General features: G+C 36.9%; 1 protein-coding gene and 1 long non-coding RNA gene across 2 annotated transcripts in view; one reads left to right on the plus strand and one right to left on the minus strand.

The window, feature by feature from the left end:
• Positions 1-14426, plus strand: part of lrp1ba (low density lipoprotein receptor-related protein 1Ba) — a 332672-nt gene that overhangs the window by 78440 nt on the left and 239806 nt on the right. Inside the window, exons 4-5 of the mRNA XM_073862191.1 lie at positions 9463-9582; positions 12943-13071. Coding sequence (XP_073718292.1) covers positions 9463-9582; positions 12943-13071 — 249 coding nt within the window. The remainder of the gene's footprint in view (positions 1-9462; positions 9583-12942; positions 13072-14426) is intronic.
• On the minus strand, positions 1067-4343 carry LOC129421820 (uncharacterized). The gene is made up of 3 exons (XR_012366041.1): positions 4284-4343; positions 3644-3703; positions 1067-1322 (listed from the first exon to the last, which is right to left on the minus strand). It is a non-coding gene; the product is annotated as an uncharacterized lncRNA (long non-coding RNA).

Raw genomic sequence — 14426 nt, forward strand, 5'->3', positions numbered from 1 at the left:
AAATGGCTTTAAAGTTTTTTACACCAGCCAGTCAAACATGTTACTGCAATTTTGGCACACACATTTCTCTGAAATGGGACAAAATTTAACCAGGAGACTTTGTCACAAGACACAACAGATCTCACAAAGCCCATTTTAACCCTTAACTCAATTTTGACCAAATGCGTAGTTACTGCGCTTTCGCTTTGTAGGGCAGTATACTATAGTGTACTGCAGCACTTATGCTATACGTAATTAATAGATACTAAATTTTACTACAGTTTATTATAGTAAATACTGTAGTATTTTATAATCTACTTTTTTATTATAATATGGTATAGTATATCCTACGGTTTACTGCTGTTTACTATAGTAAATAAATACTACAATATACTATACCCAGGTGAAAAAAAATTCTATTAAAAATATACTTTAAAAAAGTGTACTAAGTATATTTTCTAGATTTTGTACTATTTTCGTCAAATCCAAGTATAGTTAAGTGTACTCAATTAGGTATTAACTTCAACTTAACACCTATTTGATTACACTTCAAGTGTAAATAGTATGCTAAAATGGAACAACTTTTTTTAAACTTCAAGTGCACTAAAATACACTCCTGAAAATCAAGATTTATGAGTAATTAAGCACACTTACAGTACAATTGCATTGTATTGCAATTTTAATGGAAATACACTTAAAAAGCCATTGCAGCACAAATTATAGTTGTGTTTAAGTACATTTTGTGCATACTGCTATCATACTTATAATTAGTATAAACTATGTTAATTTAGTATGCCTCTGTAATATTTCAAGTGCTCTACAAATGCACTTCCTAACTATTTTTAGTGCTTTTAAAGTGTCCCACTATGACAATAATAATGTTTTTAAAGTGAATTTCAATTATAACCTAAACATCATAGACACGTACTTTCAGTGCAATATTATTATAGTGTATTTTTTATATTTTAAGTATATTTAATTTGTACTTTTATCCCCATTTTGTTATACTTAAGCATGAATATTGCTATTACACTACAAGTGTATTATATAACAATTCAGTTCAAATGCACACAAACAGATTACAAACTGCATTTCAAAAAAGGATCTTTATTAATGACACAAAAGTAACACACAAAACAGATATTGGCAAAATGGGGAACCTTAAACAGTCGACTTTCTTTGAAATGCCGGGAAGAGAACAATTGCGAACAACTTGTACTATATGGACATCTAGCTCTGATTTGAACTACTGGGGGCCTTGTAACTGGCATTGTTGCACTTCCTCCGTAGAAGGTCCCGGATCTCTGCCACCTCGATGTTGGGGAATCACTCCCTCACTGCATCTGTAAAACAAGAAAGAGACATTTCAATTTCAATTTCATTTATATAGCGCTTTTCACAATTTGTAGTTGTTTCAAAGCAGCTTTACATTAAAGGAAGCAGGGGAAACATAGAAAAATCAACAGACAATATAAGTAGCAAAATACAGCGGCTATGAATAAACTTTACAAGCGAGCAAATTAATAATGTCTCGTATACAAGAGGGTGCTAAGTTAAGCCAATGTTGCTTGACTCCCCAGGGGTTAAAAAAAAAACCCTAGGAGAAAAACCTCAGGGAGGAACAAAAAGTCCTAGGAGGAATATATATATATATATATATATATATATATATATATATATATATATATATATATATATATATATATATATATATATATATATATATATATATATATATGGGATGTAAACGGATAAGGAGATTTAACGGGTTCCATCGGTGGTCAGGCATTGGCTGGGCATCACGTTGAAGGGCAGCCAGTAGATCAGTGGTGTGTTGACCTCCACGGCAGCCGGAACTGGTCTGTTTGTCTCAATGTCATCGGGTTTGAGGACGAGACAGGGAGAAAGAAACAAAATCCTATCAGGGTAGGGGCCATTCACATGTAATGCAAGTGTCACACAGTGTTGTGTTTTAATATCTGCTCGGTTCCAGACAGGCTAGTTATTGCGGCATTAGTAAATTACCCAGACGAGTTATGTGAATGCTTTGTTCCATACAAGCGAACTTTTGCGAGATAAGTATAATTTACTAGACAAATTATGTGAATGCTTTGTTAAAGAAAAAAGTCTTAAAGAATAATTCTGGTATTAAACACTCTGAGTCTCATTTCTGGTTTGTTTTGGATGAACTACAGTGATGGTCACTGAAATTTAGACAATGGGTCATGTCTTGACTTTTTGACTCGTTTAGAAGCGCCTCCTGACTGCCCCAGAATGGACAATCGAGTCACAATCGAGCTCAACTTCAAACCTAAGGCTGGTCACTGAGCCATCAAATATGGGAAAAATTTGTGCCCTACTCCGAGGGCACAGTTGCTCTGCTCATGCTAGCCTTCTGAGAGAAACCGAGCGAAAAAACTACAACCAAATGTAAACAGACCCTTTTCCATTTCCGGCGGCAGAGTGATATAACAGCGAGCAATGAGTCTTCCAAGAGAAGTCAATGGAATTTTACAAAATGCCAAATAAAACACCACAGAAACTGTATTTCGCTACACTACTTGTTTTTAATCATCAACGAACACCACGAACCACTCGGTGAGTAGCACCCCTTACGAAAATTAACCATGGTTTTACTACAGTTAAGACCAAAAAACCATGGTTACTGTAGTAAAACCATGGCTACCACAAAATAACCATGGTTTTGACAACCATGGCTTTCAAAAACCATAGTTAAACCATGGTTAGTGTAGTAAAACCATGGTTTTGCTCATAGTAATCAATTGACCAAAAAAACATGGTTACTACACTTTTACCACAATAAAACCATGGTTAATTTTCGTAAGGGACAGTTTTGAAAATGAAGGTTAAGTGTTGTTTTAATGACATGTTTGTGCATGACCCTTGACTTCCACTCTGAAGCAGTGAAGAGACGCTTCTAAACGAGTCAAAAAATTCAAGACACGACCCATTGTCAAAATTACAGTGTCCATCGCTGTAATTCATCCAAAACAAACCAGAAATAAGACTCAGTGTGTTAAATACCAGAATTATCCTTTAATGGAGCATTTCACCTGTAGAAACATTAATCTTTATTGAAAGTGTCTCATATTTGTAGTGGAAATGTAACATACATTTCGAATTTGGTGCCTATTTGACTAAAAAAGGGGTGTTTGTAGTCTCACCACCTCAACAAAGATATTGGACATTCTTCTTTCAATGATGCAAAATTATAATTTTTACATCATTGAAAGAAGAAAGTGCAACACTGAAATCTGTATTTCTCCTGTCTCAGGAAATGATGCATGACCATTCAAAAACATGACTGGGGTTCTAAAGATACAAAGCTTAATTCAAATTGGTGAAGTGTCCCTTTAGATTTAAAGTGATTGACTGTGTCTGATTCACAGATATCAGTTGGCAAATCATTTCAGAGCTTAGACACTTTTGATATTCTAGGAATAATTAAGAGACCAGAATTTTGCGACCGCAGTGTACGTGTCGGATTGTATTCTGATATTAATTCTCTAAGATAGGAAGGTGGTGGGCCATTTAAGGTTTTATTGGTGATTAATAGTATTTTTAATTGTATGCAATATTTGACTGGTAGCCAGCACGGCATGAATTAAAACAATATTAAATTAAAAGATTAAACTTAACTTACATCATTTTTACACAGAAACCTCTTCAGCGTCAGCAAGGTCGACCACATGGTACATGACCTCTGTAAACACAAACATGGATAGACATCATATTAAAAAAGAAGCCAATCATACAACTTTAAAATATATTTTGACTCCAAGCTTCTTTACAACAACATCTAACGTTAGTTTATATTAAACTTAAAGTGAAGCTGGATTGGTTACTAAACAGAATAAAGCTATTAAAACAGGCTTGCAAAATAAGCAGCATCTATCAGAACTAACTTACAGCAATGAGCTTTTAAAAAACAGAAGATCGTCTATTGTTATCGTTTAAAATAGCAGAAAGTTCGATTTGCTAATTGCTACAGTTAGCAACACAATCTCCAACACAAGTAATCTTGCCGTTTTATTTTTAAAGTTTTAACCATCGAATTTATTTGTTTATCAGGCATTTTGCATGTTACTTTGCTCACTGAAAACCGCATGTTTAAGTTCCTAACATTACTGTGTACAGTGTATAACTTACTCTTAATGTTTTCTGTGTGTGCTTTAAATTAAAACACTTCTCGCATAAAGACAAAAATAATCACAGTGAAGAACAAAATAGGAACAAATATGGAACAGATCTGCGCGATGTAAAGGAATGAAAGTCAAACTTACCTCAGCCGTACTGTTTAGCATGAAAACGAAGACAGTCAGTAGCGGTTTGAAATAATGCCGTTGATCCTGATTGGTGGGAATGAATGCGTGGGTGCAGGTGCATTCTGGGAATTTGAGTCTTTTGCCCTGGCGTTGGTACTGCTTCAGCATGCTGCTGTAGATGTATTTTGACTACAATTTCCAAGATACATTGGATGTTTTTTTTCTCTCATTATTTTGGATCCTCTGCTGGCACTTTATGTACTTTTTATAATCTGCGTTTTCACACTGATTTGTTCTTTATACTTCATCAATAATAAAAATATAAAATATTTTTATAAAATGTATAACGTATACAAAACATGTTTAGTTGACAAACATGTTGACAGTTATTTTGAGTGATGCTCAGATTTTCTTAAATAAAAAAACCTTTATCAATTAAATTACATTAGCATAATAATACATGTATTTAGTAAACACACTTGTAGATATATAATGTTTTTATCCAGTTTTTATGTTATGTGCTGCCTTGAACCCCCCACCCAGCTTTGAAAACAGAGACAGCAACTCTGTCATTAACCCTTCACACCTCACAACCAGCACTCCTTACATCCAGCTGTGAGGATTCCTAGAAACTTCCACCAGTTCCTGTATACATCCATATTCACAAGGTTTCTGGATGTTTCACGAGTTTACTTCTGAGTATTACGTTTCCAAGCACTCTGCCTCATTTATCTGGCAAACCTAAAGTTTAGCAGGGATTTCCCATCCGTATTTGTCCGGATAAAGCTCTTTTCATGCAGTGTATAGCCTACATTTTATTATTCTAACGTATTTTATGAAAGTACTCTGATATGCAACTAAAAATACACTTATTTTAGAGTGTACTGTATAAAGTGTACAGAAGTCACACTTCTAATGAAGTGAGATCATAGTACGCTAAAAAAGTAAATTAACAATTAATTTCCAAAAAATATACTTCCCATAAGTATATTGAATTGTCACTCTAAGTATGTCAAATTTAATACACTTAAAAAAAATAAACTTCTATACAATTTAAAATACATTGACAACAAAGTACACTTTCAAAAAGTACATTTAAAAAATAATTTAATTACTGGTAAATTAGTATACTTATTTTTTGGACTCTTAAGTTGAACTTAATTACATCTTTTTGGAAGTATACTTTCAAAAAGTACATTTAAAAGATAATTGAATTACTGGTAAATTAGTATACTTATTTTTTGGACTCTTAAGTTGAACTTAATTACATCTTTTTGGAAGTATACTTTCAAAAAGTACATTTAAAAGTTAATTGAATTACTGGTAAATTAGTATACTTATTTTTTGGACTCTTAAGTTGAACTTATTTACATCTTTTTGGAAGTATACTTTCAAAAAGTACATTTAAAAGATAATTAAATTACTGGTAAATTAGTATACTTATTTTTTGGACTATTAAGTTGAACTTAATTACATCTTTTTGGAAGTATACTTTTAAAATGTACATATTAAATGCTCTTTAAATTAAGTACAACAAGTAGAAGCATACTTGTTTTATACTTCATGTACTTCAATTATATTTCTAATACACTAAAGTATACTACTTTTTTACCTGGGTAGTGTACTGCAGCACTTATGCTAAATAAAAAATTAATACATACTAAATTTTACTACAGTTTATTATAGTAAATACTATAGTATATCATCATGTACTTTTTATTATAATATGGTATTGTATATACTACAGTTTACTGCTGTTTACTACAGTAAATACTCCAATATACTATAGTGTTCTTCAGCACTTATGCTATACTAAATTAATAGATACTAAATTTTACTACAGTTTATTATAGTAAATACTATAGTATATTATTGTGTACTATTTTTATTATCATATGGTATATTATATACTACAGTTTACTGCTTTTTACAACAGTAAATACTACAATATACTATAGTGTACTGCAGCACTTATGCTATATAAAAAATTTATACATACTAAATTTTACTACAGTTTATTATAGTAAATACTATAGTATATTATTGTGTACTATTTTTATTATAATATGGTATAGTATATACTACGGTTTACTGCTGTTTACTACAGTAAATACTACAATATACTATAGTGTACTACAGCACTTATGCTAAATTAATAGATACTAAATTTTACTACAGTTTATTGTAGTAAATACTATAGTATATTATCGTGTACTTTTTTTATTATAATACGGTATAGTATATACTACAGTTTACTGCTGTTTACAACAGTAAATACTACAATATACTATAGTGTACTGCAGCACTTATGCTATATAAAAAATTAATACATACTAAATTTTACTACAGTTTAATATAGTAATAAATACTATAGTTCAATTCAATTCAATTCAATTTTATTTATATAGCGCTTTTCACAATACCCAATTGCCTCAAAGCAGCTCCACATCAATAGAAGCAGTAAAAGCACAGAAAAATGACAGATAGCACAACATAATACACAATAGCATAAGCTGTCAAATTTGCTGAGGCTATGACTCGACATTATGAACGAGCGTATTACTAATGTAACGTCTAGGAGAAGAAGCTAAATTAAGCCCAAGCAGGCTACCTCCCCGGGGTAAAAAACCCCCTAGGAGAAAAAAAACAAAAACCCCGGGTTGTTGAGCCGAGGAAAAAAAAATAAAAAGTCCTAGGAGGGAAAAACCCTTGGGAGATATATATGTATATAAACACATATATTATTATTGTGTACTTTTTATTATAATATGGTATAGTATATACTACAGTTTACTGCTGTTTACAACAGTAAATACTACAATATACTAGTGTACTGCAGCACTTATGCTATACTAAATTAATAGATACTAAATTTTACTACAGTTATTATAGTAAATACTATAGTATATTATCGTGTACTTTTTATTATAATATGGTATAGTATATACTACGGTTTACTGCTGTTTACTACAGTAAATACTACAGTATACTATAGTGTACTGCAGCACTTATGCTATACCTAATTAATAGATACTAAATTTTACTACAGTTTATTATAGTAAATACTATATTATCATGTACTATTTTTATTATAATATGGTATAGTATATACTACAGTTTACTGCTGTTTACTACAGTAAATACTACAGTATACTATAGTGTACTGCAGCACTTATGCTATACCTAATTAATAGATACTAAATTTTACTACAGTTTATTATAGTAAATACTATAGTATATTATTGTGTACTATTTTGTATTATCATGGTATATTTTATACTACAGTTTACTGCTTTTTACAACTGTAAATACTACAATATACTATAGTGTACTGCAGCACTTTATATTATACTATAATATATTTTCACGTGGGCGGATTTCTTGTTGTTGTTCTGTCAACACAGAAAAGAAAACTGCGAAACAATTCCACATAGGATCTTTAAATCCGTCAAACCTATAGATGTGGTCAAATAAAAAAGCCTTGGCATTTAAGGCTGTATAGATTTTCGAGGTCTCGACCGTTAATATTTTATGTGGTACGGGACTCCCAGGAGTGATTGATTGTTCACAGCAGCTAAAGTTCAAGCTCCTCAGGTTGGGCTAGAGAAATAGATCCACAGGCATTTACCTCGACGCCCCTGTCAGACTCAGCACCTTCCCGAAACGCTGCGGCTAGCACTACATCACCCAGCGAGAGTCAGCGGAAGTGGGGCTCCTCACCGGGACAAAATCAGCCTGAGGTAGAGACGTGGAGTTCACAGGCGATAAATCCTGTCGTGAGGGAGTCTGACTCGCAGCGAGGGTCCCATCGTAATGGCCTGCTTCCTGTTAGGATTAGATTAGTGCGAATCTGGGTGGCAGGGAGCGTCCTAGTTGCTGTGTAGCAGTTGTAAACTACTGTATGCTGTCCATGAACATTCAGCAGGATATTGGCCTACTTTTTGTAGTTATATTTCTTTCCTCAAGCACTTTTTAATAACTACAGCCCTTTACGAACAGGATAGGGACTATATTTAATTTTATATCATATTAGATTTCACAAGAAAAAACTTCCTCCAGCATACAGTACGTAAATAAATCTTTTTTATTCATAATAAAATTCAGTCACACATGTTAGTCACACATATATAGTTCGGCTCAAGTGGATGTGCATCCTTCGTAATGCATCCTTATATTTCACTTTCAGTTAAACGTGTGAAGTAAAACGCTTTGCATTACCCCTAAACGCTGTAATGTATTTTTAAAGAAGTGCGTAATTTAAAACCATCTAGCTTAAACCACTCAGAAAGCATGGTTGCGGTTGGGCGATGCATTTATATTAATGTTGGCTGCACGCTGTATGCGCATTCGCAGTCTCCCACTATTTCAATTGATGACATATTTATAGTGTCCAAACCATCAATACGTGCTCATTCATGTGCAAACCTGTATTGCCACAAATTTCCAACCGATTAAAAAGACAAGGTGACCTGCTAGCTACGCCCCCAGATGAATAAAAACGGCGAGTGCGGCCTATAGACATCAGAGTAATTGAAACAGATTGCATCCAGCGTTTGTAAATCTCTGCGATTTTTCACCCGATTTTGGGATCAATAAATAAAGACAGGATCTTCGCACAGCGCTCCAGACGGGATGGGAATGCTGTCGTCAAAACGTCCCTCATTATGAGGCAGCGAGCGTGATAAATATCACATGGTGGGCCGTAAATTTGCGCTTTACTGTTGTCTATTGACGGCGGCTCGATGCGGGAGCGCTCGGGAGAAATGTGTCTGAGGAAACAAGCCTGAAGTGGCGCTTTAAAAGCGCTGAATCATGTTCTCGTAATGAGGCTGCATCTGTTCAACTTTGTAAAAATGAGTTCAGTACTGGAGAAAGCTGCTAGCCGAATGACATTGTTCTGCTAAGGAGGGTTTCACAGAATGTAAATGCGTGTAGTTCAGTGGCACTTGGATATTAAGATCGTGAATCAAACCGCTAGCTGCGACATCTATGTTGTCATCAAGCAGTGCAGTTAAAAAATAAAGTTTAAAGGAAAAGAGTCTGTGCCACTAAACAAATTGTGAAAATTATCCCTGATAAAATCATACTAGGGTTGCTGGGTGGGGATGGTCGGGATCCTCTGGATAGTAAGCCAACACAGCGATGCTTCACAAGCTTTTAAAATATATTTTGTGTTTTTGTGTTTATATCATTTTAGAGTTGGTGCGTAGCTGCCAGGAGCGAAGGTGTCAGTTCGACTGTGTTATCATGAGGAACGGCACGTCCTGCTTCTGCGGGGACGGGTTCGAATTAGACGAAGATGGGAGGAGATGTCGAGGTGAGGTCATGACTGTCTGTAGCTCCCCCCTCGTTGAACAATGTTATAGTATTGCACTTTGGTAACAGTTTGACTTATCACATTACAATGTGGTGGCTTGTAAGTGTTAAATGTGAGATAAATCCTACTGAAAAGGGCAGCTAAAACCAGCCTAAGCTAGTTGGCTGGTTTTAACTTTCTCCCAGCCTGTTTTAGTTGGTTACTTTTTAGTTGAAGACCAGCGGATCCACTAGCTTAAACCAGCTTGACTAGGCTGGAAGCTAGCCATCTTAGTTAAGATGGTTGGCTGGTATTAGCTGGTTTAATATAGAAGTAGCTGGTTTAAGCTAGTCTTCTAGTCTGGTCAAGCTGTTGGGTCAGCTGGTCTCCCAGCCTGTTTTAGTTGGGTAAACTGGTGTTGCAGGCTGGTTTTAGAGGGGGTTTAGACACTTTTTAGTTGGAAGACCAGCTGACCCACTAGCTTTAACCCGCTTGACTAGGCTGGAAGCTTGGCCATCTTAGCTGGTTTAAGTAGCTGGCTTAAGCTGTTCAAGCTGGTCTTCCAATCTGGTCAAGCTGGTGGGTCAGCTGGTCTCCCAGCCTGTTTAATTGGTTAAACTGGTGTTGCAGGCTGGTTTTGGACACGTTTTAGTTGGAAGACCAGCTGACCCACCAACTTAAACCAGCTCGACTAGGCTGGAAGCTTGGTCATCTTGGCTAAGCTGGTTGGCTGTTATTAGCTGGTTTAATATAGAAGTAGCTGGTTTAAGCTGGTCAAGCTGGTCTTTTAGTCTGGTCGAGCTGGTGGGTCAGCTGGTCTCCCAGTCTGTTTAATTGGTTAAACTGGGGTTGCAGGCTAGTTATAGATGGGTTTTGGACATTTTAGCTGGTATACCAGCTGATCCACCAGATAAAACCTGGTGGGCTGTTATTAGCTGGTTTAATATAGAAGTAGCTGGTTTAAGCTGGTCAAGCTAGCCTCCAGTCTGGTAGGCTGGTGGGTCAGCTAGTCTCCCAGCATGTTTAATTGGTTAAACTGGTGTTGCAGGCTGGTTTTAGAGTGATTCTGGACACTTTTTAGTTGGAAGACCAGCTGACCCAACAGCTTACACCAGCTTAACTAAACTGGAAGCTTGGCCATCTTAGCTAAGCTGACTGGCTGGTATTAGGTGGTTTAATATAGAAGTAGATGGTTTAAGCTGGTCAAGTTGGTCTTCCAGTCTGGTCAAGCTGGTGGGTCAGCTGGTCTCCCAGCTTGTTTAATTGGGTAAACTGGTGTTGCAGGCTGGTTTTACAGGGGTTTTGGACACTTTTTAGTTGGAAGACCAGCTGACCCACCAACTTAAACCAGCTTGACTAGGCTGGAAGCTTGGTCATCTTGGCTAAGCTGGTTGGCTGTTATTAGCTGGTTTCATATAGAAGTAGCTGGTTTAAGCTGGTCAAGCTGGTCTTCTAGTCTGGTCAAGCTGGTGGGTCAGCTGGCCTCCCAGTCTGTTTAATTGGTTAAACTGGTGTTGCAGGCTGGTTATAGATGGGTTTTGGACATTTTTTAGCTGGTATACCAGCTGATCCACCAGATAAAACCTGGTTGGCTGTTATTAGCTGGTTTAATATAGAAGTAGCTGGTTTAAGCTGGTCAAGCTGGCCTCCAGTCTGGTCAAGCTGGTGGGTTAGTTGGTTAAACTGGTGTAGCAGGCTGGTTTTAGAGCGGTTTTGGACACTTTTTAGCTGGAAGACCAGCTGACCCACCAGCTTAAACTACTTAGCCATCTTAGCTAAACTGGATGGCTGGTATTAGCTGGTTTAAGTAGCTGGTTTGAAGCTGGTCAAGCTGGTCTTCCAATCTGGTGGGTCAGCTGGTCTTCCAGCCTGTTTAAGTTGGTTAAACTGGTGTTGCAGGCTGGTTTTGGAAACTTTTTACCTGGAAGACCAGCTGACCCAACAGTTAAACCAGCTTGACTAGGCTGGCAGCTTGGCTATTTTAGCTAAGCTGATTGGCTGGTATTAGCTGGTTTAAAATAGAAGTAGCTGGTATAAGCTGGTTAAGCTGGTCTTCCAATCTGGTCAAGCTGGTGGGTCAGCTGGTCTCCCATCCTGTTTAATTGGTTAAACTGATGTTGCAGGCTGGTTTTAGAGGGGTTTTGGACACTTTTTAGTTGGAAAACCAGCTTACTCACCAGCTTAAACCAGCATGACTAGGCTGGAAGCTTGGTCATCTTAGTTAAACAGATTGGCTGGTATTAGCTGGTTTAATATAGAAGTAGATTGTTTAAGCTGGTCAACCTGGTTTTCCAGTCTGGTCAAGCTGGTGGGTAAGCTGGTCTCCCAGCCTGTTTTAGTTGGTTAAACTGGTGTTGCAGGCTGGTTTAAGAGGGGTTTTACACACTTTTCAGTTGGAAGACCAGCTGACCCACCTGCTTAAACCAGCTTGACTAGGCTGGAAGCTTGGCCATCTTAGCTAAGCTGGTTAGCTGGTATTAGCTGGTTTAAGTAGCTGGTTCAAGTAGCTGGTTTAAGCTGGTAAAGCTGGTCTCCCACCCTGTTTAAGTTGGTTAAACTGGTGTACCAGGCTGGTTTTGGAAAATTTTTAGCTGAAAGACCAGCTGACCCACCAGCTTGACTAGGCTGGAAGCTTGGCCATTTTAGCTAAGCTGGTTAGCTGGTATTAGCTGGTTTAAGTAGCTGGTTCAAGTAGCTGGATTAAACTGGTCAAGCTTGTCTCCCACCCTGTTTTAGTTTGTTAAACTGGTGTACCAGGCTGGTTTTGGAAACTTTTTAGCTGAAAGACCAGCTGACCCACCAGCTTGACTAGGCTGGAAGCTTGGCCATCTTAGCTAAGCTGGTTGGCTGGTATTAGCTGTTTTGATATAAAAGTAGCTGGTTTACGCTGGTAAAGCTGGCATTCTGGTGGGTCAGCTAGCTGGCTTAAAAGTGGGCAATACCCCTGTAAAATCAGCCTGCTACACAGTTAAAACAAGGCTGGGAGACCAGCTAAAATCAGCCAACCAGCTTAGGCAGGTTTTAGCTGGTCTTTTCAGTAGTAAGGTTTCATGTTTATGTTTAGGGGCAAACGTTACGATTGCAACTTTGAGAAATCTGTTAAAAATTCTGCTAGACCATATTTAGTGTCGATCATATGCTAATATCTACTGTGAGATTCAGATTCATGTCAGCTTTAATCGATTAATTACTTGAATTACGCTGTTGACCGAAACAGCAATCTACCAACGTGCTCCCTCTCCACACTTACGACTCTCATTTCCATATTCATACATTTTGATTGGATGTTACAGAACGGCCACATTAGGAGCTGAGTTTATATATTTAGGTCATGTTTGGGCACGTTTAGTGTTTAATAAATAGCCCCGCTGTTGCCTGCAGATCATGATGAATGCAGGGATTATGGGACGTGCAGTCAGATCTGTATGAACACACAGGGATCGTACAGATGCGCTTGCACAGATGGCTTTAGCCTGCAGGCCAACAGACGATCGTGCAAAGCCAAAACAGGTGAGTTCATTTATCATCCATGTTATTTCTGGTCCGAAAAATGTAATTTACTTTCATTTCAGCTGCGTTTTAAAAGCAGAAAGATAAAGAAATTCACTCGCGCATAAATCAAAAACTTTGTTCGCAAACTTGCTTGAGCTACTAAGTGCAACTACGGCAATTTGATAGAAGCGCAATATACATTTAAGTCAGTCCAGTACAGTATTAGTAATAGTAATACCTTGACTTAGTAGCTCTGACAACTTCACACTCAACATTTAAATTATGGCCGTCCTAACGTCTGAAGACAGCCACAATGCCTTCTGGGATTTTTATTTGTGTAGAAAAAAGCAGGGTCTCTGTATAATGACAAACTTAGCCGATATAATAGCGCAGATGACTCTGTCGCTCGCCTCGTACGAGTGTCACTTACACTTAAAGTCATCAATATGCAAATGGCCACCGGTGAGCCGGGCTACATCAGAGTCGTGGGAAAGATAAACAGGGAAGGTTTTAATGGAAAGTCAATCACGGCTCATCCAGACCTGCCTGCGACTGTCTATCAAATTTAGAGATGATTACACGCTCGCAGTTAATTGCTCTTCATGGTCTCAGTTCATTAGTGTGAAAGGGAAGAGAAAACACAAGGCAGTTGTGAAGTTTACACTTTCACAATTCCTGTCACGCCAATTAGATTGTTTTAATAAGCAAATGCCATAATGAACCTGTGTTTTAAAGTGTTGTAGAGGTGTTGAAAATATATATGTAAATATTGCTGGTTAAGTGTTAGAAAGGTGAGAAACTTACTGATGTTTATTTAAGATATGGAAATGATCCTGTTTAATATTTATATGGGGTGTTTCCTCAGGCATTTTTCTGTCCACTATTTGACTTAGTTTGATAGATTTAATCTTTTTCTTTGTTTTTTGTTATATGAAGGTCACAATAAAATAGTGTTGGAAACATTGTAATCAAAAAATTTTGTCATTTTTCTGTGATGATTGTATATTCATTGTTGGACTTGGTTAGCAGACAAAAAAATAAACTAAATGTATGAAAAGTGAGGTTTCCCCCAAAGGCCAACAATGCCAATAGTTGAAGAAATGCTAAAATAACAAACATGTCTGTCTGTCTATGTCTGTCTGTCTGTCTGTCTGTCTGTCTGTCAGTCTGTCTGTCTGTCTGTCTATGTCTGTCTGTTTCTGTCTGTCTCTCTGTCTATGTTAATGTCTATGTCTGTCTATGTCTGTATGTCTATCTGTCTGCCTGCATCTGTCTGTCTGTCTGCCTGCATCTGTCTGTCTGTCTGACTGACTGTCTCTCTGTCTATGTTTATGTCTATGTCTGTCTGGCTGTCTGTCTATGTCTGTCTGTCT

The sequence above is a fragment of the Misgurnus anguillicaudatus genome, chromosome 23, assembly GCF_027580225.2.
Source record: "Misgurnus anguillicaudatus chromosome 23, ASM2758022v2, whole genome shotgun sequence".
Classification (NCBI taxonomy): Eukaryota; Metazoa; Chordata; class Actinopteri; order Cypriniformes; family Cobitidae; genus Misgurnus; species Misgurnus anguillicaudatus.